Below are 24,565 nucleotides of genomic sequence, written 5' to 3'. Positions count from 1 at the left end.
GTAAACTGGCCCGAAACCCTCACACACTGGCCTCGGTCCAGCCATCCTTATTGAGCCCTGACAAGCAGAAAAATGCTATCTATACTAACAAGTGAAAGAGCATAACATAACAGTTTTACACATTAATTCATTTTAGCAAAACAGGTCGGCTGAGTACTCTATGAAGGATTATCTAACGCATTGGAGAAAATTACCACAACAAAATACACTTCTGCCTCCTCCAATCACAAGCTGTTGAGAGTGCCATTTGGTCTTAGTGCAACACAGTGGCAGGTGGCCGTACAATTCAGCCTGTGTTTACTGCACGCTGAATGGACAAATAAAGCAATGCGGTGATTATGATCTTATTCAGTATATTTCCAATTAAGTGTGACTAGCCAGCTCTATTTCAACATCCTCCTAGAATGTCAAATCTTTAGAACTATGGCTATGCTAACACTTCATCTAAACCTAATTAGACAGTGGAAACCATCCTAATGAAAACCAGTTGCATCTATAAAAAAACATATCATTTTTCAATGCCAAGCAAACATGAGGGTGTTTAGGTGCAGCTCAAAACCTGGGCCTCACAATTGATTCATTGGCTGGTTTATTGATTCCCCATGTGTAAGCTTGATAATTTAACGTTTAAACATTATCCAGCATAATCAGGGCACACAACTTTCAAAGTGTTATCATACACCTACATAAACATTATTTCGGTTCTTACTTTCTTGTTCCTTAAGACCAAAACTAATGAAGTGCAAATGCTTGTTTTTATACATTTATATACATTATATAATGCATATGGGGTATATGGTGTAAATTTTCTTTGTCAACTTCTCTCATTTGTTCCTTATTCATTTAATTTTACGTGTTAGACTCTGATTGCTGTACAGTTTTGCCTGTCTGGCTGCTAATTAAGTGTTTATCTGTGTATCTATCAAATCATTTACAATGTTTTTGCAAACATCTAAAATAACAGTCACAATTCACAACATGCATTCACAAAATAGAAATCTAAACAGGTGGTTTACACTGATTGAATCTTCACAGTCAATCTTTTTCATGTTATTTTTTTTATCAATTCATGTCTTTTCAAACAAACAAAGAACAAATTATCATTGTGAAAACTGTTTAGATAGCAAGTTCTAGCAATAAAAACTACAGATACAAATGCCCAGCTGAACCTTGATGACAACAACCATAAAAACAGTGGACTGATCTTTCAAAGCACATCTTTGACAAGCCAGACACAGAGCAAACATGGTGTAGATACTGTCACCTGACCTCTCAGGACACATTTGACAATAAAACTATGTGGTCTGGTAACCAGGTTTGAGTTAGACATCAGAAGACAGGCGAGACTAATTCGTCAGGGTAACCTCGCAATCTTGCAATGACACTATCTCAACAGATCAAAATTAGGGTAAGTGCAATAGAAAACTGCAACGTGAATAAGATGTATGCGTGTCTGTGTGCGAACACAAGTTGCCAACAAAGCGTTCGTGACTCGGGTGCAAGACATAAAACCACAAGCCAAACTATCAAGTTCAATCCTGTCAAAACTCTCCAATAACACATCTGTACGGGTCCACTGTCCTTCCGATGACTTAATGTCACGGCGTTATGATTATATTAGCGCATTAACAACAAAAATATGTATCTTTGTCAAACACTGATGATGAGGAGGATGGTGTTGATAATTATGTTAGCCTGCTAGCTAATGTCACCTGTATAAATAAAGCATAACACCCCCTCAATGGCAGCTTACAGTGGCTGTGATTAACACAAGGAGCTAATTGCAAGAGCCACAAGCTAATCAGATCATCTAAGTTACCGTATGCTCGAGAAGACGAAGGCGGAACTTACCTGAAATCCTTCTCTACAACATCAGATTTTGCGTTTTGAGATGTTGTTGTAACTGAGCAGCGGCGGTTAGCGGATGAGAGTCAAGTGCCGCTTCAAGTGTTTTGGAGTCGTTTTACACTCCTAGCACGCCGATATTAATGATGTGGCTGTCACTTATCAATATTTATGGTGGTGAGGAGTGTTGGTAACGGGTCAGTGTTGGGACACAGTGTTTTCTTTCTCTCTCTTTTTTTTTCTTTTTTTCTTTCTTTCTTTCTCTCTCTCTCTCTCTCTCTCTCTCTCTCTCTCTCTCTCTCTCTCTCTCTCTCTCTGTAAGAAAGAACCAAGAACCCCCCCCCCAGCGCTTCAAAGCCGCTCTTCCTGCGAGAAGAATAATGTGCGCTTGAAAACGCTCTGCCCACTTTCCAGTGTCGCTCGCTGCGATTGGTTGTACGCGCACAGAGCGTAAGACGCGAACCAATCAGGCTGGTCATTTTGTGATTTAAAAACGCACTTGTGTGTGTGGCTGTGTATGACTGCCTAAAATAAATATAGTATTATGGTGGGCAGTTTGAATCACACCAGCAAATCGGTTTTTTGAATCCGTATGACAGATTCCTTCAGTGATTCTATCAGTTTCACACAGAAACGCGTTTTGTGTTTTTATATTTAATTTCTCATTTTTATCATAATAACATTGTGTTAGACAGACGTATTTGAACATGTCGTATTGCTGCTTTTCGGCGTTTCACGCATGAGCATTTGGCGCTTTCGAACTTTATAAAATAGTTAATTTATGAGTGAGTCGGCGTTAGATTTGCCTTTACAAATGCAGCAGTAATTATGTCCTAAATTTAAAAAAGCATGCCTTAACGCTATTTTAAATAGTCATTTTACACATTACTAATAGTTTCGGCTCCTTTCTCTCTCTCTCCTTGTTATGAATAACATAAGATTCTTTCAAACTGAAGAACAATGCCGCTTTTGCTTTCAGTCGGTCTGGACTGTTTCCTCCAAGACGTCTGTTCGTTTCGTTCACAACGATGACACGTTCTGCTGGGGACACACTTATTAACAACCAGCTGAAACATTTTAAGACTGCAGCAGTTTTTAAACACCGACTGAACGCGACTGATCAGTCGTAAGTATCAAATTACATTCATGATCGGCCTGGGAACACCCGTCTCGCTTTAGAATAGATTAAAAATAATAATAAGTGGTCACTATTCGTTCAGTTGGACCAATCAAATCAAATGCTGTTTTATATTGCTCATTTCTGACTAGACAAGTCGAACCAGAACGATTTTGGTTACCTTGTACCGTGCCCTTTGAAGAATTCAAGAATTTCTAATCATTTTAAATAACCAGCTAATATTCATTAATATTGAGTAAGAATATAGACACACTTTATATAACTATAATTGTCTAGATTGGCAATATGTGGGTACAGTATTTTTTTTATAAATATTTAAAAAAATTCAACAAATAGTTTTTAACAAATTTTTTAAGCTACAGTAAATAACTTTTAAAATGTATTTATTTATTAAATGTATTTATTTTATTAAATGTGCCATTTGGGGTGGATTTCTGTCACCTGGTGGAAAACAAACACTTCTAACATGAAAATGAAATGAAATTCTGTCAGTTTAAATCTAGACTAAAAATGCATATCTTTTACCTGCATTCACATAGAACATTAGACATGTAGCCTATTATTCAAATCAGTTAAATGATTATTATTAGGCTGCGATTAGGTCAGCCGGAACCGGGGACACTTCCTATAACACCTGATGTAGCCTACTCGTTACATCATAAGAAGAATGGCATCTACGCTATAGTCTTTCCGTTTATTCCGAGGTTTACCGAAGTCAGCTGGATCCGGCCCATATCCAGATCAGATGGTGGACCTGCGCCTGGACGCAACCACAATGCATCCGTGAAGTGCCAGCCTCATCAGTCCTGTGAAGCACTCATGGACACCTCAACAAACTCATCTCCATACACCGGCGTGATGACTCCGACCTCCAATCAGATGGATCTGGATAAATATTGTGAATGTTCTGATCCAATATGACTTCTGACCTGTAATGCTCCCTGAATCATAACACTGTTCGCTTGATGGCCAGAGAAGAAATGGCTCCCGACTGAGCCTTGTTTCTTCCAAGGTTTTTTTTCACCATTCTATCACCTGATGGTGTTTTGGTTCCTTGCCACTTTCGCCTTGGCTTTTCGGCTTGCAACTTGGGGACATTTAATATTCAACAATATTATTGATTTGCCTTACATCAGGTGGAAGATGACGCAATTCTCTTCTGGAAACAAACTTTGTTGTATTATTTTCATTTTATCACCGTGAAGCTGCTTTGAAACAATCTGTATTGTAAAAAGCGTTATATAAATAAAGGTGACTTGACTTGAAATTACTACTACTACCAGTAGATGGCACTAGAGGAGCACTATTTAGCTCATTTGCCATGTTTTGCTTTTGGATTTATTATAAAATGAATATTAAAACAAAATTTACTGCACTCAAGTATGAATTGACTATAGCCAGAGTAAAGTAACAAAGTCTTCATGCCATTTAGATGAAAGGAATTTCATATATAAATAAGCCTAGATTTTACAGTGGGTGGGAAACCGCCTTTAATTGTTCCCGCATCATATTATGTAAACTGCATTTATGATAAAGAACTACACAGATGCAGATATTACAATCTATCAATAAATGCATACACGTTGTCCTCTGCTGCTGACGCTGAAGCTGCGGCCTGAAGAACACGCCGAATTACGCAGACTGAAATGTGGACCACAAAACAAGTTGGGTAAATTAGTTGAGTTTATATACCATCTGAAAGTTTAATGAATAATCTTTCCATTGATGTATGATTTGTTAGGACAATATTTGGCCGAGATGTAACTATATGAAAATCTGGAATCTGAGCGTGCAAAAAAAAAAAATTTTTTTGAAAAATTGAGAAAATCGCCTTTAAAGTTGTCAATTTATGTTTGCAATTGTCCTGCATTCACTAACAAAAATAAATGTTTTATATATTTACGATTGGAAATTAACAAAAATATCTTCATGGAACATGATCTTTACTTAATATCCTAATGATTTTTGGCATAAAAGTAAAATCGATAATTTTGACCCATAGGCCTATAATGTATTGTTGGCTATTGCCCTAAATATACCCGTGCTTGTGACTGGTTTTGTGATCCAGGGTCACAAATAAAGGTATGAGCCGAGGCCTGTCGTCGATTTCATTTGAGTTTTAAAGGGAGGCGATCACGAATTAGTCTACTGTAGGTTAGCCTACATATTACGGAGTTAATCGCAAATTTATAGTGGGGCTGGCTGGGTGGAAATTTAGGGAGGCTAAAGCCTTCCTAAAATGGGCATAGCCTATAGTGACGGCCTTGAACATAAATATAGGCCTAATCTAATTAAAGTAGCCTATTCGTAATAAAAAAAAACGATTATTAGTTGTTTTTTTCTATGCTCAGATTCTTCACAAATTAAATGCATGTTTTCATATACATAAAATGTTGTCTTTTTTTAAGCATAAATCTGTTCAATTGTCTATGAGCATCGTGACCTATACCTATTTCCAGGATTCCCAAGCAAAACACCTGGCTGAGGAGAGACCACATTATTCTTGCAATGCTCTTTTTAGAATGTTGCTCTCCAGTGTGCTTCATAAGCACATACAGTGTGTGGCACCCTGCTGTGGAAATGATTGGTTTATAGTGTAGTCTTCCACACTTCATGTTTCTCCCTCTCTGAAATGATGCTTCAGTCAGTCCCAGAGGCTTCATTCAGCAGTGGGTCATTGAACATGACCGCTGAGCCCTGAATGCTCTACTTAACCTTCTGCTGTTCTGCCATGGGAGTAATCACACAAAAACAACATCATATCATTTTACATTCAACATTGTCTTTTTTTTGTTTTTGTTTTTTTTAGTAGCCATGTATATTTTTAGTATGGAGCCTACAATCACTGTGCATTTAACAACATTGGTAATCTATCAATGATGCTCTGGAATGACTGGCACAATCCTGTTTTGCATTTTAATAGGGAAATGAACCGGATCCAGATCTTATCTAATTTTCTATTAGGCAGTCATTCAAACTGAACCAGATTGCAACGAGACAACTAGTGATGCACGATAATGGTGTGGATTTTGATTCATCCCAGCGATTTGAATCTTTAGATCTAGAGGTTACATCGTTACATCGATATAGGTGGCGACTCTCCTGAGCGAGTCATTGAATCAACTGAATAAAAAAAGAAGAAGCAAATCGACAGAAATTGTTGTGTGTGTATATATATATATATATATATATATATATATATATATATATATATATATATATATATATATATATATATATATAATATTATTATTTATCATATATTTAGTCAACACAACAAAATATTTAAAATATACAAGCATTCAAAGAGAATAATTATTATTAGCCGATGTATTTTGTCAGCCCATTAACCCTTTGAGATGGCTGAAGTTTGCAGAGCCATCTCCTTAGTATTTGATTCATAGATTAGATTTCAGGGGCTGTGGGTGTTACCACCTGCTATATTAAGTGTGCAGCATTGTCTAACAAAGAAAAGGAAGCTGGGAAAAATGATAAATGGACATGCCGTGGCATCATAGTGCTGTAGAAAAAAAAAGACTGAAGTCTAACTGTTTTGTGTTACGGTGTAATGATCACAGCTGGCAGTTTTCTCCTCTTATTATGATAAAGGTATCAAGAGGCTCGCGCAGAGGTATTGTGAGGGAAACGGATGGCTTGTTATTCTATTGTGACATGACAGGCTGAATGAACAATAAAAATGGGGGAAGAGAGAGAATTTTGTCGAAGGGCCTTGATTGGAGGAGAAGGAGCACGCCGTGATTGATTTCAGCAGGAGAGGGCGAGGAAGGAAAGTGGATTCAGGAGGAGTCTGTAATCAGAGAGACAAAGCCAAACGTACAAGTGCGGTTAAGAGACAGGTTTTTTTGTAAGGAAAAAAACAGCACACCTCCCCTTCCCTTTGTAATTTGAAATATGCATGCTCTTGATACAGAATACCATACCTCGATCATTCCTGCCTGCACAAGACAGATGGCCTGAATCTCATTTCCACTGCCGTGCTACCTTGTCTTGGCAGCTCATCTGAAACTCTGCTATTAGTAAACCCTTACATACGGTTCGTGTCAAGGTATAATGTACATTACAGGTTTTATGGTAACTTTAATCTTGCAAATTCCCTGTTTTTAAATCAAAGAACTGAGGCACTGAATAAAGGCACGGGTTAGTGTGTTGTGGGAGCTTTGAGGATTGAAATATAATGAGGATCTGGATTACAGGAGACAATAAAGCACAGTGTGATTTGATTGTTATCGAATTGTGGGCGGAATCATGCTCCCAGTGGAACAGTAAAAAAACCCGACGAAAATGTGCATGCACATTCTATATGCACATGATAATGATTCATTTAATACATCGTAATTACCTAAAACGATAAGCCCTAATAATCACAGTGCAAATCCCAAGCCATAATGTTTTATCTTTTATCATTCCTGAGCATTCAGATTTTTTTTATTTTTCCTTTTTACAAAAATGTAGTGTAGTCAAAGCCAAATATGAATTAACTAACTAAGCCTGTTGCTGGTGATTTTGTATATTAATATGTACTAAAAGTTGATCAGAATCTGTATGAGTGAATTTAGCTTTGAGTGTTTGTAAACAGAAAATAGAAAATACTGAAATAAGCTACTGGTTTAATCAGTAAAAAGGTCGGGTGGTAATTGAACTTTGCTTTAAAGGACAGTTAACGCCAAAAAAGAGGAGCATTTATATATATATATATATATATAATTTGAGGATTGAAATATAATGAATATAATTGATATATATATATATATATATATATATATATATATATATATATATATATATATATATATATATATATATATATATATATATATATATAATTTCTTTTTTCTTCCGGTAGCACAAGAGAGACGCAGGTTAGCAAAAAAAAAAAAAAAAGTGACATTGGACAAGATTGCGCATTACACTAAAACAACAGCAGAGGGCAGTGTGGAATAACACACAATCTCTACACAGCAGTTTCAGTGGTAGAACTATACAAAGAAGAAAGGTTACGTTCTCAAAATATTTGAATTATACATGTATACCGGAAGAGCAAATTCGCCTCAGGACAAAATCAATCAGTCGTGGAAACAGGAGATGGCAATTCCAAGCTCAAGTGCACGAACCCGTGTCTGTCAGCCTGTTCACTCAGCAATACTGATTACACTGGTTTATGAGATACAACCACTGGGTGGCGCTAACGACAGCCACTCTCTTCTTGCCTTTTTTTTAATCTTTGAAAATGGTTACACTTTACAATAAGGTCCATTAGGTAACATTAGTTAATGTAACTAACATGAACTAACAACGATCAATAAATTTGTTACTGTATTTGTTAACGTTAGTTAATAAAAATACAGCTGTTTAATGTTTGTTCATGTTAGTTCACAATGCATTAATTAATGTTAAAAAATGCAACGTTTGATTTTAATAATGTATTAGTAAATGTTGAAATTAATATTACCTAAGATTAATAAATGCTGTAAGAAGTATTGTTCATTCTTAGTTCATGTTAACTATGGTAGTTAATTAATGTTAACTAACAAACCTTATTGTTACCCTGTGTGATATGTTGATTAAAAACACCTTTCAATTAATTTCAAAGATTTTTCTGTAACAATTTTAAGATTCTATAGTTTGTTTTGCTGAAAGCAAGAGGGGAGACTGATATCTGCAGTCAGACATAACCTCACCCAGCCTCCCCCTTTACTAATGCATTTGAAAGAGCTTTCCAATTCACTTTCACTATATACCTTTATTTGAAGTAAAAATTAATTTATATTTTATTGTATTAACTGATCATGTACGTAAGTATTGTAATTTAGCCAACTATTTTTATTTTACTATGTATATTTAAATTTGATCTATTAGTGCTGTTAAATTTATCACATTTAACATACAAGTTTGTTGTTATGTGTACATATATATATATATATATATATATATATATTTGTATGTGTATATATGCATATATTATATATATATACACATTATATAAACAAACTTTTGTTAGATCAATTTTAAAGCAGTAATATGTGTGTGTGCATGTGTATATAAAAATGTTTATATTTTAATATTATAATTTGCATTTATATATTATATAATTTAATTAAATTCATATACACATATTATTCTCACATTATTGCAAATGATAAGTAAATAATTTAAGATATATTTTAATTTGTTATATATATATATATATATATATATTGTTAATTATTAGTAATAATATAGAAAAATATATATACATATATAAAATACAATTATATTATTTAATAAATAAATATAAACTTCACCCACACTCTTCCTTTTTAATAGGGATAATTTATTTGTTATGCCACACATATAGAACTAACACTTATCAAAAGCAACACAATACACATACTCGTGCTGCACACTGCAGCATAGTGAACAACTTCAGCTCTTTCGTAAAATACTCAGTGGAGCACCAGAATCACTACAACTCACAACAAGCTAAACAAAGATCTCTCACTCACACAGACACAATTAAAGGACTGATGCTATTTGGTTACCAAAGCATGGATGGGGGCAGGGGCCGTCACGGAGAGCATTGTACTGAGCCAGTCTATGGCTCTACAGATCTGGACCTTTGAATACTCTGCTTTTCCAGCTGGCTTTGCGTGGCGTTTTGTGTGGGAGAGTAAGCACGATGAGCACACTAAGACCGGTGATGTGCCGCCACTTCAGATGGGCTTCCTGAAGTTCTTTCCTGCGAAACGAGCCTTGTCACCAAGCTCCTCCTCAATCCTGCAGATGTCATACATTATCAGAATCAATCTTGGAATTTCACTCAGTTTAAACAACGTGAGTACAGACTGGGACTGAACGCTATTTATTATAGTTGTAATGATTAGCTAGACAAAACAATGCAGAAAAAAGAAATCACAAAAAGAGAAAACTAAAGTTTGAGGATGGTAAGATTTTGTTTTTTAAGGAATTCTCTTATGTTCACCAAGGTTGCATTTATTTGATCAAAAATACAGTAATACAGTAATAATGATTATTTTTTTTAACAATTTCAATATTTTCAATATTAATTTATATTTAAAATATATTATATTTTAAAATAAAATGTATTCCTGTGCTGCAAAGCTGAATTTTCAGCATAATTTCTCCAGTCTTCAGGGTCACGTGAACCTTCAGAAATCATTCTAATATGCTGATTTGGTGCTCAAGAAACATTTCTTATCAATGTTGAAAACAGTTGTGCTGCTTAATATTTTTATATTAAGACGTTCAAAAAACAGCATTTATTTGAAATAGTACGATTTTGTAACATTATAAATGTCTTTACTGTCCCTTTTAATGAATATAATTGAATAAAAGGATTAATTTCTTTGAAAAAATCTTACTGACCCCAAATTTTTGAAAGGTTTGCAGTGCTATAAAAAACATGAAACTAGCAAGCATTCGGATCCTAGGGACAAGAGTCAAATATACTTTACACTTACTATGCAAAAATATTTTACTGCATAATGCAGCAATTGACCAATCAGAATCAAGTATTCAATCAGAGGCCGTTTAGGCAAGGCAAGGGAAGTTTATTTATATAGCACATTTAATACACAATGGTAGTTCAAAGTGCTTTTAAGAGTACAATAATGATACATAAACGCAAAAGCTCACCTCAGCAGCTGATTGTACTTGGCCAGGCGCTCAGACCGGCAGGGAGCACCAGTCTTGATCTGAGGGGAAAATAAGACAATTTACTTTTTGATCCCATACACAGCATTGGCCGGCCATAGATAAAAGGGTGTTTGGCAAACCATATACCTGGCCAGTGCAGAGTCCGACCACAAGGTCAGCGATGAAGGTGTCCTCTGTCTCTCCAGAACGGTGGCTGACCATTACACCCCATCCATTAGACTGGGCCATCTTACAGCTAAACAAAGGAAAACCGAAACAGAAGACATTACATACAAGACCAAATGCAGTTAAATTTGATGTAGTTCTTATTTAAAAACATCCACACCCATCGTGTGAGATATTAGAAACACTCACGCCTGAAGGGACTCGGTGACTGAGCCGATCTGGTTGACTTTGAGTAGCAGGCAGTTGCAGGCTTTATCAGACACAGCTTTGGCGATGCGCTTGGGGTTGGTCACTGTGAGGTCATCACCCACCACCTGGATGTTAGTGCTGGCAGTGAAGTTGCTCCAGGCCTCCCAGTCATCCTGGTCAAATGGATCCTCAATGGAGACCACTGAAAAGCAAAGATGACACTTGATTGATTTGAACTGAAGTGACCACCTGGCACATATCAATCACACAATCTACATATTGCCGTGTAAAAGCAACTAAAGAGATCTGTATTTCAGATATATTTCAGATATGCTTTCAAAGTAATTAAAGCCATTATTTTCAATACGTAAATATTTATATTTCTATTAAACGATTTTTGCTGTTTTGCCAAACTGGTATAAAGAATCATGAAATTTTACTGGTAATTAACTACTGAAATTTTGAAATTGTGACTAACCACTTATGCTTAGGCTGCATCATCAAAAATACAGTAAAAAGTGAAATGTGAAATATTATCACAATTTCTTTTGTAATATATTTTAAAATGTAATTTATTCATGTAATTATTCTAATCTAAATAAAAGTATTAATTTCTTAATAAAAATAATAAAACCTTACTGACCAAAAACTTTTGAATGTACCCTGCAATACAACTGTTTAATGGATATAGACCTACTACAGTAATGCACTATATTATATACTGTAGTTTATTATGTTCACTGTATCCCGTTAGTATCTAGGGAACTGGCCTCAAGGGGGTTAAATCCCCCCTGTCGAAACATGCCTTACGCAGGGTATCATTCACTGCTGGATCTTTTCAAAGACCTGGGTCTTTTTTTAGAAGATCTAAAGATACCCAACACGCATGGGAGGAATTTGTGTTTGGGTAAACATACATAGGCAAGTAAAAATTGTGTTTTTGGTAACACTTTACAATAAGGTTTAACATAAGTTAACATAAGATCCTTAACGGTGCAATGTGTAATAATTTTGAGTATCTAAAAACAGAAATGCAATATGACATCCATAACTATGTTTTCAGTGGTGTATAAAGAACTTACTTAATAAACCGTAATGTTTTTATTACCTTAGAATGAGACATTTATATCTACATAACCGCGGGCACCCCCTTCTATGAAGGTCGACATATTGTGACGTCATGTTTCTACCGTAGCCGACAGCGAACAAACAGCGCTATAGAGCGCGTTTCGTCACTACCTTGAAAGAGAAGCAGTAGAAAGCTAGAAGCTAGCCATAAACACTGTGAGTAGTGACTTTTCCCTTGTCAGTGGTGTAAAATATGTAGTTGGATTGTTTCATGTAACTTAGTTCTTCTCCCTCACAGTGTTATGGCTTTGCTATGTGGGGATAAATCTGCTGGTTATTCGTGAGACAGCTGATTAGTACTCTTGTCATTGACCGTAAAACAGTATGTTACAGGAATCACCAACCCGTCGATTGCGGTCGACAAGTCGATCTTGGAAGCATTTTAAGTCGATCGCGAAGAGTTTTCAAAATCAGAGAAAAAAAGCCTATTGTGTGTAGTAAATGGTGACATGGGGATGCGGAGGCATTGTTTAAACTCGATGCGTCCGCGTGAGCCCAAAGGTGCGCGCGGCAAAAATGACATGATTGTAACAGCGCGCGCACCTTTGGGCTCACGCGGACGCATCGAGTTTAAACAAGGCTTTACGCTTTAACCAGCTCAGCCACAGTAACAGCTCATATTTAGACAGCTAAACTTTTACTACCCTGTTAGAAAAAATATATAGTTGCATAGTTTCATGTGGTTCTTCTCCCTCGCTGTATTATGGGTTTGCTATGTGGGGAGAAATGTGCTGGTTACGTACGTGAGACAATCAGCTGATTACTATTATTATATTATATATTAAGACCCTTGATCCTCACCTGATTATGGCTTTGTAAACTTTATCCATGATGTGGTTTATAATGGACTGTGGTACAGAAACAGTGACAATGTTACACACTCTTGGCTTACTCTGGCTATTCTCTGCTGTCTCAGACGACGATATGTTTGTCCCGTTTTGGCCACCGTAGCTTCTTCGAAAGGGAGGGGTGAGCAGTGGGCTGAGCCCTTAGTGCAACTCGCAACCGAACCGCTAGATGTCGCTAAGAAATACAAACTGCACCTTTAACTAACAATGAATATTTTTTATATATTAAAATTTGTTAATCTATCTACTAATTTATCACATAACTTGTCTATATAGATGCTCTGACATCAGATCTACACAAAGCAGTTGTCACTGGCCAGCTGAGGATTACAGTAGAGTATCACACTCTCACACATAGTATCACTAAAGATCAGGGCAACTGACCAGGATAATCTTTAACAAAGCTCCTGTAGAGGTCAGCCAGCTGGTCAGGGCTGATATAACGGCTGGGGTCATCAGGTGATTTGAAGTCCAGGTCGTACTTGCCACCCTTGTAGAACTCAGAGGCGGCCACATCCATGCCGATGACTATCTTGTCGGTGTAGCCGGCTTTGCTAATGGCATTCTTCAGCAGCTCCAGAGCTGAAAAAGTAAAATTTTAGGTTAAAATGTTATATGAATGTATAAAGCAAAGTTTATGTTTTAGGTTTCTCATACAGAAATAAAAACTACATGTGTGTAGCACGTCATACTGCAGACTGTTAACTTCCCAAAGGTGTTTCATGTCAAATGCCCATTTACAACTTTAAGTACTCATTAAAAATCATGAATATTTCTATAGCAAAAAGATGAGTGCAGGCCCTGATTTGTACTTTATTTAAACTTGATCATCTATCATCTAGAGGATATATTTCATTGTGCTATGCTTATAACACAAAATATTAGTCAAGTTGCTGGAGGTTAAAAGCTTATAAGACAACTAAATTAACATTGAGATAAAAAATAATACTGGTAAAGAATACGAGAAATATTTAAACATTCAAAGAGCAAGTAATTCAGTTAAATGTGAAGAACTCTACATTATTTTTCTCTTAGATGGGCAGATGTTATGACTGACTCGCAGGCAGCACAAAGGTCATGAGCATTCCCAGAATTCCCCAGAGACTGTGCCACAGCTGCAGAACTTCACTAGTTTCAATTCAATTATAGCAATGCACAAAATCTTAAAATAAAAACCGTTTGTTTTTTGATGTAAAGAAATTAGTTTTGAAGTATAAGTTTAGGTAATGATTCACAGTATCTAAAGGATTTTGTTGTTCAAATGGTCATGTTTGTAAACTCACTTATCTATCATCAAGATAACTGTAATCTCCGACTCCTCGAGTTATCTCTGTATCATCTACAATCAGTCCAACCATATTGTTTATCAGTAGATAACTGTACTAGTTTGTTCGCCAGAGGCTAACAGGATGAAATGATTATATATGCATGTAATCTCTTATATAGTTACCTTTAATTCCCCAATTTTGTTTTTACCATGAATATGTTTTATATTTATAGTGGTGTTTTGTGTAAAAACATGGGCTATTTTACATCAATTCATAGTACTGCAGCATTTAAATCCTTACAAATCTGCTCCATAAAATTGAAGGCATTCTAGATCTAAACTCCCTCATGAAACTCCAGAATCTCACCTTCTTTGTTCTCCAGGATGTTGGGGGCGAAGCCACCTTCATCGCCCACATTGGTGGCATCTTTGCCGTACTTCTCCTTGATGACATTCTTCAGATTGTGATAGACCTCAGCACCAATGCGCATGGCTTCTTTGAAGTTGCTGGCACCGATGGGCAGGATCATGAACTCCTGCATGGCCAGCTTGTTGCCGGCGTGGGAGCCGCCGTTGATAACGTTGAAGGCCTTTCAAAACAGACAGTCTATTTATATTGTGCCAGCGTTTGCATACTTCAGTAATGTTTATGATATATTGGAAATTTATTCCAGACCAGAACAATTAAGAATGCATCAATTCAGCAATTTTGGCTGACATAAGCTGACTGCAATTAAACTGAAGCAATATAGAATTTTAGCCATATTTCCATCCATGCAGAACTGGGAAAAAAAAACCTAAACATCACAACAATTTGTTTAAAAAAAAGTGCAAAAGAGCAATGTAAATGGAAGTTCTAGCCCTGTGGCTCTTTAATTTAAAGTAACTATGTTTCCATCCAAAGTTGTGTATTTATCTTATGCACAAAATAGGAATATTGCAAAAAAACATTTGTGAATAAAGCAGCACATCCATCACGTGTTCAAGACAACAAAATGGTTACTTCCTGGGAGATTTTGCATGCTGTGCAAAAGGGGATAAACAGATCGTAGTTGATCCGTACGGACCAAGCCCCACGGTTCGGAAAACAAGTGATTTGTGGTTTAAGCATCATGAGTTTATCATTTGCATGCATTTCGTCTTGCTAATTTACACATTCAAGCGACTCTAAACCATTCCAGCGCAAGAAGAGGCGAAAGAGAATTCAATTTGGTACTCGCACACTGTTATCTGTGCGCACAGCTGCACACACACATCCGAAGCATGCGCATACAGAGAGGCTTGATTCAGACAGCGTGCAGGCACCAAATTCATTCTTCTTTTGCATTTCTTTGCACTTTAACAGACACATACACAAAAAAACTGGCACAATACCCGTCTCAACTAATATTCTCGTAAACACTCGGTTGTGTCTTAAGTGAATTTAAAGAGTTGAGGAAGAAATCGTATGTGCAATTGTGTATCAGTATATTGGTTCCTTGCATTCGCTCTTAAAGTGACAGCAGCCTATAAATAGGCTACCTGCTTCTGTGTATGTCATTAATGTTAATCAAACAACAAAACAGCTTTAACAGACATTAATCTATATACAATTTATACAGTGCTCACTAGTGTACATTTAGGCCTGATTATTCTATTTCTGCACCTGAATACTAGGGTTAGACCTTACTTTATTTGTAACTTTGTTATATTGTATTTATCTAAGCTTGAAATTATATGTTCTTCTTTTTTTTAATGACTGTTCACTTTAATAATGTGTGAACTTTATTAGTTAGGCTAATAGTTTTTACAGTGGTATTGAAGTACTTAATGTGTGCTTGAAGAAATAAATGGAAAACAAAGCTACATTTGCCCCCCACCCCCAATTCGTTTTTTCTTGCTGATCCGAAATATTATCCGATCCGTGACTTAAAAACTGTAATATGACCCGAACAGTGAGATTTGTGATCCGTTGAACCACTACTGTGCAAAGAAGTTTATCCGCTGGTTATTCCATTTATCCAATTACATCCACTGTTGAGGCAAATTCACGTAAGGTTTTAGTTGCGCATCGAGTGATTTATTCGGTAAATGTGTTTACATCGTAGGCTATGCGCATGTTGTCTTATTGGATAAAAAATGTATCCGCCATCAATTGAGCGCATGTTTTTTTATACACAGTTCTGGAATTTATGCATTTTTTGGCATCTCCATCCAGCATTTTTTTATGCAATATCCCAAAATGCGCACAAAAATAGGTGGATGTTAACATAGCTAGTGATAAATTATTAGTGGTTTAGTGTGCAGACAGACACTCTGATGAACTTGATGTTATTCAGTCACATGACTTGTTTTTTTTAGATGCATCTAATTAATAAAAAAATTATTTTAGGTTTACTTGCTGAAAAAGTGATATCCCAACACTTGCATAAAATAGGTGGATGGAATTATCAAAAAATTGTAATGTAGAGAAGGAAAGACTAATAATCATTCTGTTTATTCTTCTGACCACGTACAGGGACTGGGAGAATGACTTCTGGGTTGCCAGCGAGGTCAGCAATGTGACGGTAGAGGGGGACGCCCTTCTCTGCAGCACCAGCCTTGCACACAGCCAGGGAAACGCCCAGGATGGCATTTGCACCAAACTTTGCTGTGGATTCAAGTTAGCACATTCATTAAAATAATGGATGCATATTTCAGTCTTTATAAACCAACTGTGAGAGAGCTGTGATAAATAACACTTTCATTTCCTAAATACATTCTGTTATGGCAACTGAAGGAATTGTAATGATAACAAAACACTTAATCATATTAATATGCTTACACTTGTTGTCTGTGCCATCCATATCAAGCATCAACTTATCGATCTTCTCCTGCTCCAAGACTGAAACGCTCTGTTTAAGCACAAGAGATGAATTAATGACAATATCAATCATTGTACAAGGAGTATGATGTCCACACAAACTTAATTTAGCATAGAACAAATGCAACGTTATGGCATTCACAGCATTGTGAGATTAGGGGGAGGGCTTTATCTATTTAACTGTCTTTCGAAATGACTAAATTCTAATATTCTATCAAACATTAGTTAGTGTTCACAACAAGACACTTACCAGTTCAAATAATGGTCCCAAAATCTAATTCTCTCAAATAATCTTACAGTACTTGTCTTGCTTATTACGAATAACCACAGCTCAACAACAGTGCACATTATCATGTTAGTCAAAGAACAAATATTCCTACCTGGCTAACCAGAGCAGGCGCAATTGATTTATTGATATGCTCAACAGCTTTTGAGACACCTGCAGGGACACAAGCAGACCATCACTGACCCAGGCTAAGGAGTGGATGAACATGCAGAGCAGACATGACTAGATGATCACAGAGCAGGTAAGTGCTGTACTGTCAATGAGAACATCTGTGATCACCTACAAATATCTGCCGTGGTTAGTCATCAAAGCAAACCCAAACGCTCATGCTGCTTCTGTGCTGCATCAAAAGGGGTTAAGTTCCTCACTTCAGTTAATACACACGCTAATTTACCTGATTACACAAAGCAGGGGCCAAGAACTCATTTACATATTTAACAGCTCTTTTCACCCCTGACAGAGGAGAAAAGATGGCAGAAGAAACAGATGATGAGAGAAGAGGAAAATACTGCAGTGCAGATGGAAAGACCAATGAAAAAATTGAGAGGGAAATATACATTTTACAGGAATTAAGGTTTAAAAAAATAAACATAAATAAAAATATATTCTGAATTTCATTCAGATGTTTACTGAATGGTTATTATGATATATGAAATAAACATATTATATTATGCACATTTGAATAATATTGCAAAATGAGTTTCACATAGAAAATTAAATTAGATTTTTATAGGTACACTAATTTTCACATTTATTGTTATTAATGTCAAAAACAGTTGTGCTGTTCAATATTTTTGCAGAAACTGTTTTACATTTTTCTGGATTCTTTAATTATTAGTAAGTTCAAAGAACAGTATTTATTTTAAATAGAAATCAGATGTAACATTATAAAAATCTCTTTACTGTCACTTTCTATCAATTTAATGTGTCCTTGCTAAATAAATATTAATTTAATTCTTTCTGAATAGTTTTGTGTATATTTCATTATTTATATTTTAATCTAATGCATTTCAAAAACCCGTAACAATAATGCAATAACAATGCAATAATGTTCCAAAACTCCTCAAACATTAAAACATTTTTTTATACTGTAGGATAGAGATGCTTTGAAATACTACATGTACAAACTGAATATCTGAATTTTAAACCTTTGCCCAGATAACGCGTCTTGTCATTGTCGCGGAGTTCAAGGGCTTCATAGATGCCGGTAGATGCACCGCTGGGCACTGCAGCTCTGAAGAGGCCTGTTGAACAATAAATATGTATAACCATTCACAGATTTCCTCATACAATGTACATGTACAGACAACTCAAATAAATCAGTTTCCAGAATTCCCTACTAGAAACACTGAGGTACTATCAGGGTACCATATAAGGAATGAAAAGGACACACCTCCTCACTGCAGAAGCAGAATCACAATGTATAGAATCTCTGCATACCGTCAGCAGATTACACATCAATATAGTGTATAATATCTTTAAAGGAAAACAAAACTAATTGATTGATTAAACAATTGATAAAAAGCATGAAGCCTCAAGCCTATTTTTTATCAACTAAACTCAATGTAGGAAGTGTTGTCAAGGGGGTTTCCTCTTGTGATGTAACAGAATGAGAAAAAGGTTGAGGTTGGCACACGTGTACTTCATGATGGCACATTTCAACTCCAAGTGTGGGAAATCTGCACATCCATATTCAATCGGCTCGGCTTGCCAGATTAAAGCTGATTGCCAAAGCGTGCAGTTGAAAACGGATTTAAAGCTTAACCAGAAAGAAAAAAAAACTATTACATAGCGATTTTGTACCCAACCAATTCCACCAAGCAACAGTAGAGTATCCAAACATACAAAATAAGAAAACTGAGTAGAATAATGCCTAGTTCTGACCTTTGTAGCATATCTGTGTCAATACACTGATCCAATCATTATCATAACAAATGATTTGCCAAATTCTTAAAAATTGTGCACTATTAAAACAATTCTAATTTCTAAGCTATACTTTAGGCTGTATTTTTCCAGCTCAACCTCACACTGTTTAATCAAAACACATTCATTAAGCTGCGCTCAAATACACACAGACACATTAGATCTGGGTGAGTTGTCTGCACTTCATCTGGGACAGAGAGTAGTACAGGAACGTTGGCAGAGGATGAATATACATTTTACACGTCAGTCCCTAAAAAGAAAATCCACCTTCATCTTACACAGTGAAGTATATACTAGCTTGGAGTGTATGCCGACTCCCTCTCTCTCTTCAATACAATCTGGCAGGAGAGACATTCTACATATTTGCTCACTTGCCAGCATTAATCTTTCCAAATGGTCATTCGTGTATATAATTAAAACTCAGGGCATAATATGTTAGAGGCAAAGACACCGTCTTGTGTTGGACTAGAGTGCAGGGCACTAGACAAAAAGCAAGTTCTAAAATCATATATATACTTGAATGTTGTTGTGAATGATCAAAACATTAATATGAGAATAATGGCAGTCTAAATGTACACTACCGTTAAAAAGTATTTTTTTATGTTTTGAATGAAGTCTCTTATGCTCACCAAGGCTGCATGTATTTTATCGAAATTACAGTAAAATCAATAATATTGTGAAATATTATTACAATTTAAAATATACATATAGTCTACTGTCACTTTTCATCAATTTAATGCATCCATGCTAAATAGACTCCTTTCTTTTAAAAATAAATTGTGTTCATGTGCAAAGCACAACCATACAGTAGCAATGCAATCCAAGTGGTGTGTATTTCTTTGGCTATTTATAACCACCTACCACTTGATATGTCGACTCCGGGCTATTGGACTCCAACATGAGGGCCTGAATAGGCAGAGAGCCATTGAGAAGCTCACCCATGTGAAACTATGACCGCATTCAGACTCTATGCCCCAATAACATTGCATACAATGTCAATTACTGTCGCTTTGTATTGATGTTGGACATGTAATGGACTGTTCTGCACAGCAGTTGAAGAGACAGTTTGTGGGCAATGCATTTTATCTCTGAAATGGTCCCAGTTTTATATTCACTGGCACATGTCAACCTTGCAAAATGGATGAATGGATTAAACGTCCTGAAAGAAGGGTCAGATCAATGTATAATATATATAATTAATTATTTTTTGAGTATTAAAAAACTATTTGTGGTAAATAATGCAATGCAAAACGCTCAAAAATGTTAAAAGTGCTTGACAATTTGATTATTACAAACAAACCTTTCTTAGTGTAGAGATCAACCTCCACAGTGGGGTTTCCACGGGAGTCAAAGATTTCACGAGCGTGGATCTTCAGGATAGACATGGTGCAGTTTCTGAGCAGAAAATAAAATGTTAAGAACACGATAGAGACATCAGACAATCACAAAATAACACAAATAAGGCTGGAGATGCACAATATACCGGTACCATATTGGTTCATATCGTTATCCATATCAAGTAATTTCCCCTATTATTATATTTAGGTTACATTTAAATTTTAAACTTTAAAAACACTAATACTTTTAATATAACTAACACATTTTAATATAATAATGATCAAAACTCAAAATAAAGATCCTTTTTTTGTATTATGTACACTAATGTTGTGATGTCTAAGTTCACTTCACAGTACTTTATTTTTATTATAAATAGTATTCATATTTAATACAATTAGTTTATTCTATATATTGCACATTTGGTCAAAGCTAATACCACTAAAGGCCTTATGGTGATTTCCCCACTAGGAAATTATTACTCTACTCCAAACTGAGTCAAAGATGAAGAAGGTACTGTTTCACCATCAGCATAAACTCCTTTTATGATTTGGAGTTTCAGTTGATGCAGTCACCAGAGGACTTACAGATTCAAATTGAGTAATTCACCCATTTGACAGTCAACATGAGCAACAGGCAGCCAGATTTGAGAATAAACCAACTTAATGATTTGCAGTTGACTATTTCCCTCTCCAGCCAAGAAAAGCTGAGCCTTTCAGCTGTCAGCACCTGTTCACCTAAAAATGCAGCTGTCCTGGACATTTGGAAATATGAAGTAACACTTGAATCAACCTAAAGTATGATGCCGTTTAAGGTTTCAATTAATCCGGGACACTAATCATCCATCAAATTAATTAATTACTCGACTTTAAAATAATTCGTTTCTGAATCTGTTGTGCCCTCAACAAAGGATTTATTTTACTCATGTAGGCAAACATTAGTACATCCAACACCAATATTTTCATTGTCAGACCAGGATGTCACAAGAAAACCCTTTCCCATGAATATCACAAGACTTATTTCCTCATCATCACCATTTCCTGCCCTGTCAACAATGGTGTGCTAACATATAAAACTAACAAAAACCCTTCACTTCATTTGGACCAATGGAAAATCCTGTAGCCTTAAATGTCTGTGGAAACTTCCCACTGGCCACAACACAGTGGGTTGGATTAACTGAGACAGACAGTAACAAGTGCCAGGCCTCCTGTATGCTGTGGGTCGAGAATCTGTTGCTATCAATTTTAAGACTGATAATGAGAATTACATTAAATTTAGCTTCAAATTCAGGACTTTAAACATGGCAATGACCATTAAAATGGGTTTGGTGATCTGTCACTAACGTTACATTTCATTCAGTCTAAAATAAATCTATTTGCAACGTTTAAAAGCTACAAAATAATTAACAGCAATGTCTCCAGTTTAAAAGCCTTTCCGATATCCGATGTCAAACTGGGACTCGTTTTAGTTTGCTGTCAACATACCGGGTAGACCAGCTGTAACCTAAGACGAACTACTTCGAACATAAAATGGCCTTTTTATAATTTGAATGAACATGTTTAATTTAACCTAGATCACAGCTGTATCTATTCTTAAAAATAACCCACATGTGCGTGACATAAATTTTGCAATGATAAATTGAGATAACAGTAACTGAATACGGAGATTCTAGAGGACGTCACCGCACGACAGCATCACCTTCAAAATTGCATAACTCGGTCGAACATCACGAACACTGATTTTGCACATTTTAATTATCTTGACAAAATGTTATTAACTGCTAAAATATAAAAGCTGCAACAAACGCCCTGAATTGACCTTACCTTATCTGGCCTAACCAGTGCAAGGGAAGTCGAATGCTGACCGTGGTGCGGTGCAGAGAAGGCAGAAGGCTGATGGAGTTGCGCACTGTTGAATGTTGAGCATCAGGAAGCGGTCAGAGAGAGCGCGCTTCTCGCGCTGTGATTGGTCAGACGTGCATCACGCGGCACGCTAATGAGATTGCATGGCAAACGGCACGTTTTCAACCGGCAGACTCCGCCTTCGACAGGGATGCGGAGATTTTAATTCATTGATTAAAAGCTTTTATTTATTTTATCTAAAGGCTATGGATTACATGCACTTGACGTTATGGGGGATGTTAGTAGTGGATGTTGCGTTTGAAGCTTTTTACATCGAGTATTCTCGTGTTTCATGGTGGAAACTGGTGCATTCTGGAGTACGTTTTTTTTGTGTTTTTTTTTGCACTGTGGAGTACGTGCAGCGCATCACCTACTTCAGTGATGCGTCATAGTGAGCGTGCACATGAGTCAACAGAAACTAATTGGACATGGTAGCTTTTCATGTCATTTTGAGCTCAGTTTACATTGTGATTTATAAAATGATGTACATTCTATTGCACGCTAGTTTCAAATGGTATATTGTTCATAATATTAACGATGATGATGGAACTAGCTAAAACTATGTTTGTATATATAATTTTGAACTTAAGGGTGTTGTTTAAATGAAAGCCTACTATAATTCATTTGATAGCTAAGATCTTTTTGTTTTTTAATTTTACTTAGTCAAAGCAATGATCTTTGTAAAATAGAAAATAAAATCTCTTAATCATCTTTTTATTTTTTTAAGTGTATTTAGATCATTACTTTCTATTTTGTGTTTTCAATAGGCTAACATATCATAATATATGAAGGGCACAGTGTGTAAGGATTGTCATTTACAACCAGACTCTCGTAATAAATTAACTCTCAATGTCATCTCCCCGTTTCAAACGCACACGATGGACCAAGTGATGCTGTGCGATTTCTTGCTTCAACTATGGCAGCCTCATTCATTGAATGACCTTGAGCAACATTACTATTGCGCCATCTTCTGGCTGCTGATAGGAAAAGCACGTCAAACGGAATAAGCAATAGCTATACAATTTTGAGAGTTTGCATGAGTTTTCAGCTTTTTATATGCATTTTGTGACAATACACTATTCTAAAGTTTAGGGTCGGTAAGATTTTTATAAAAATACAAAGAAAACAGTAATATTGTGAAATATTATTACAGTATTTCTATTTTGATAAAGCTGAATTTTCAGCATCATTACTCTAGTCTTCAGCTAGTGTCACATGATTCTTCAGAAATCATTGTATGATGATTTGGTGCTCAAGAAAATGTCTAATTATTATCAATGTTAAAAACAGATGGGCTCCTTAATATTTTTGTGGAAACCCATAAATAGAAAGTTTAAATTTATTTTAGATAGAAATATTTTGTAACATTATTAATGTCTTTACCGTCACTTTTGATCAATTTAATGCATCCTTTGCTGGATAAAAGTACTAATGTATTTCATAATTTTAAAAAAAAAACTGTACTGAAATAAAGGTTTTGGGTGCTTGTCATTATGTTTGGAGTCCCATTATCTGTGACCAGATTTACTTGCATTAGTATTCAGACCCCTAACCAATTCTCTCATTACCCTGAGTTACAGATCTAACACTGAAATTTAGTTTTTATTTCAAACCACTGAAGACTGACTATGCTTGAGGCAATAAAACAAAAACATCTTTTATCTTATAAGTGCTGCAAAATACTGCAATGGCCATTTTCTAAATTCTCCTTTCAATTATGCACCAGGCAACTGACAAAATCTCTGTACCTTTATCTGTTTGTGCACCCTTATTTTCCTGTACTCCTTGCTAGATTTATAGATTTGGATGAATGCTGTCTTTTTGCTGTTCTAATTTAGGAACTGCCAGCTTTGAAGTCTTGTATAATATCCCTATGTTCCCTTGCTGCTATAATATAAAAAAACAAAACAAAAAAAACTGGAAATTGCTTCACAAATACAGAGAAAAAAAACCACAGCTGACTGTCAGTTAGATTTAGTAACATTGATGTTAGAAGCATGTCACAATTAAATATAAAAAAGGAA

The 24,565-nt window shown here is 35.8% G+C and overlaps 2 protein-coding genes across 5 annotated transcripts in view; both read right to left on the bottom strand.

Moving 5' to 3' along the window:
* The window catches only part of rerea (arginine-glutamic acid dipeptide (RE) repeats a), a 172,185-nt gene extending 169,990 nt beyond the window's left edge, over positions 1-2,195 (bottom strand). For 2 of the 3 annotated variants that reach the window (XM_077218184.1, XM_077218187.1), the window contains exon 1: positions 1,852-2,194. The gene's annotated coding sequence lies outside the window, so the exon portion shown is untranslated. Of the gene's footprint in view, positions 1-1,851 lie in introns of all 3 variants that reach the window. The other variant, XM_077218188.1, reaches the window with a different exon arrangement.
* A 7,102-nt stretch (positions 2,196-9,297) lies between these two features.
* On the bottom strand, positions 9,298-22,860 carry eno1a (enolase 1a, (alpha)). Of its 2 annotated transcripts, none has more exons than XM_077218572.1 (12): positions 22,464-22,860; positions 20,606-20,700; positions 18,531-18,626; positions 17,477-17,535; positions 17,058-17,127; positions 16,750-16,883; positions 14,622-14,844; positions 13,372-13,569; positions 11,012-11,213; positions 10,784-10,892; positions 10,637-10,695; positions 9,298-9,757 (listed from the first exon to the last, which is right to left on the bottom strand). In XM_077218572.1, exons 2-12 carry the CDS (start codon positions 20,688-20,690, stop codon positions 9,694-9,696), a joined length of 1,299 nt encoding a protein of 432 aa, XP_077074687.1. In that variant the 5' UTR covers positions 20,691-20,700; positions 22,464-22,860; the 3' UTR covers positions 9,298-9,693. The 2 variants fall into 2 exon arrangements, with proteins under 2 accessions (XP_077074687.1, XP_077074688.1); XM_077218573.1 differs by lacking the exon at positions 17,477-17,535 and adding an exon at positions 17,777-17,835 and having other exon boundaries at positions 22,464-22,634.
* Positions 22,861-24,565: the final 1,705 nt, after the last annotated feature.

The sequence above is a fragment of the Siphateles boraxobius genome, unplaced genomic scaffold, assembly GCF_051911475.1.
Source record: "Siphateles boraxobius isolate OS27281-9 unplaced genomic scaffold, OSU_SipBor_1 77, whole genome shotgun sequence".
NCBI classification, from domain to species: domain Eukaryota; kingdom Metazoa; phylum Chordata; class Actinopteri; order Cypriniformes; family Leuciscidae; genus Siphateles; species Siphateles boraxobius.
Note: the sequence above shows the minus strand (reverse complement) of the source record. Positions and strands in the feature narration are given on the sequence as shown.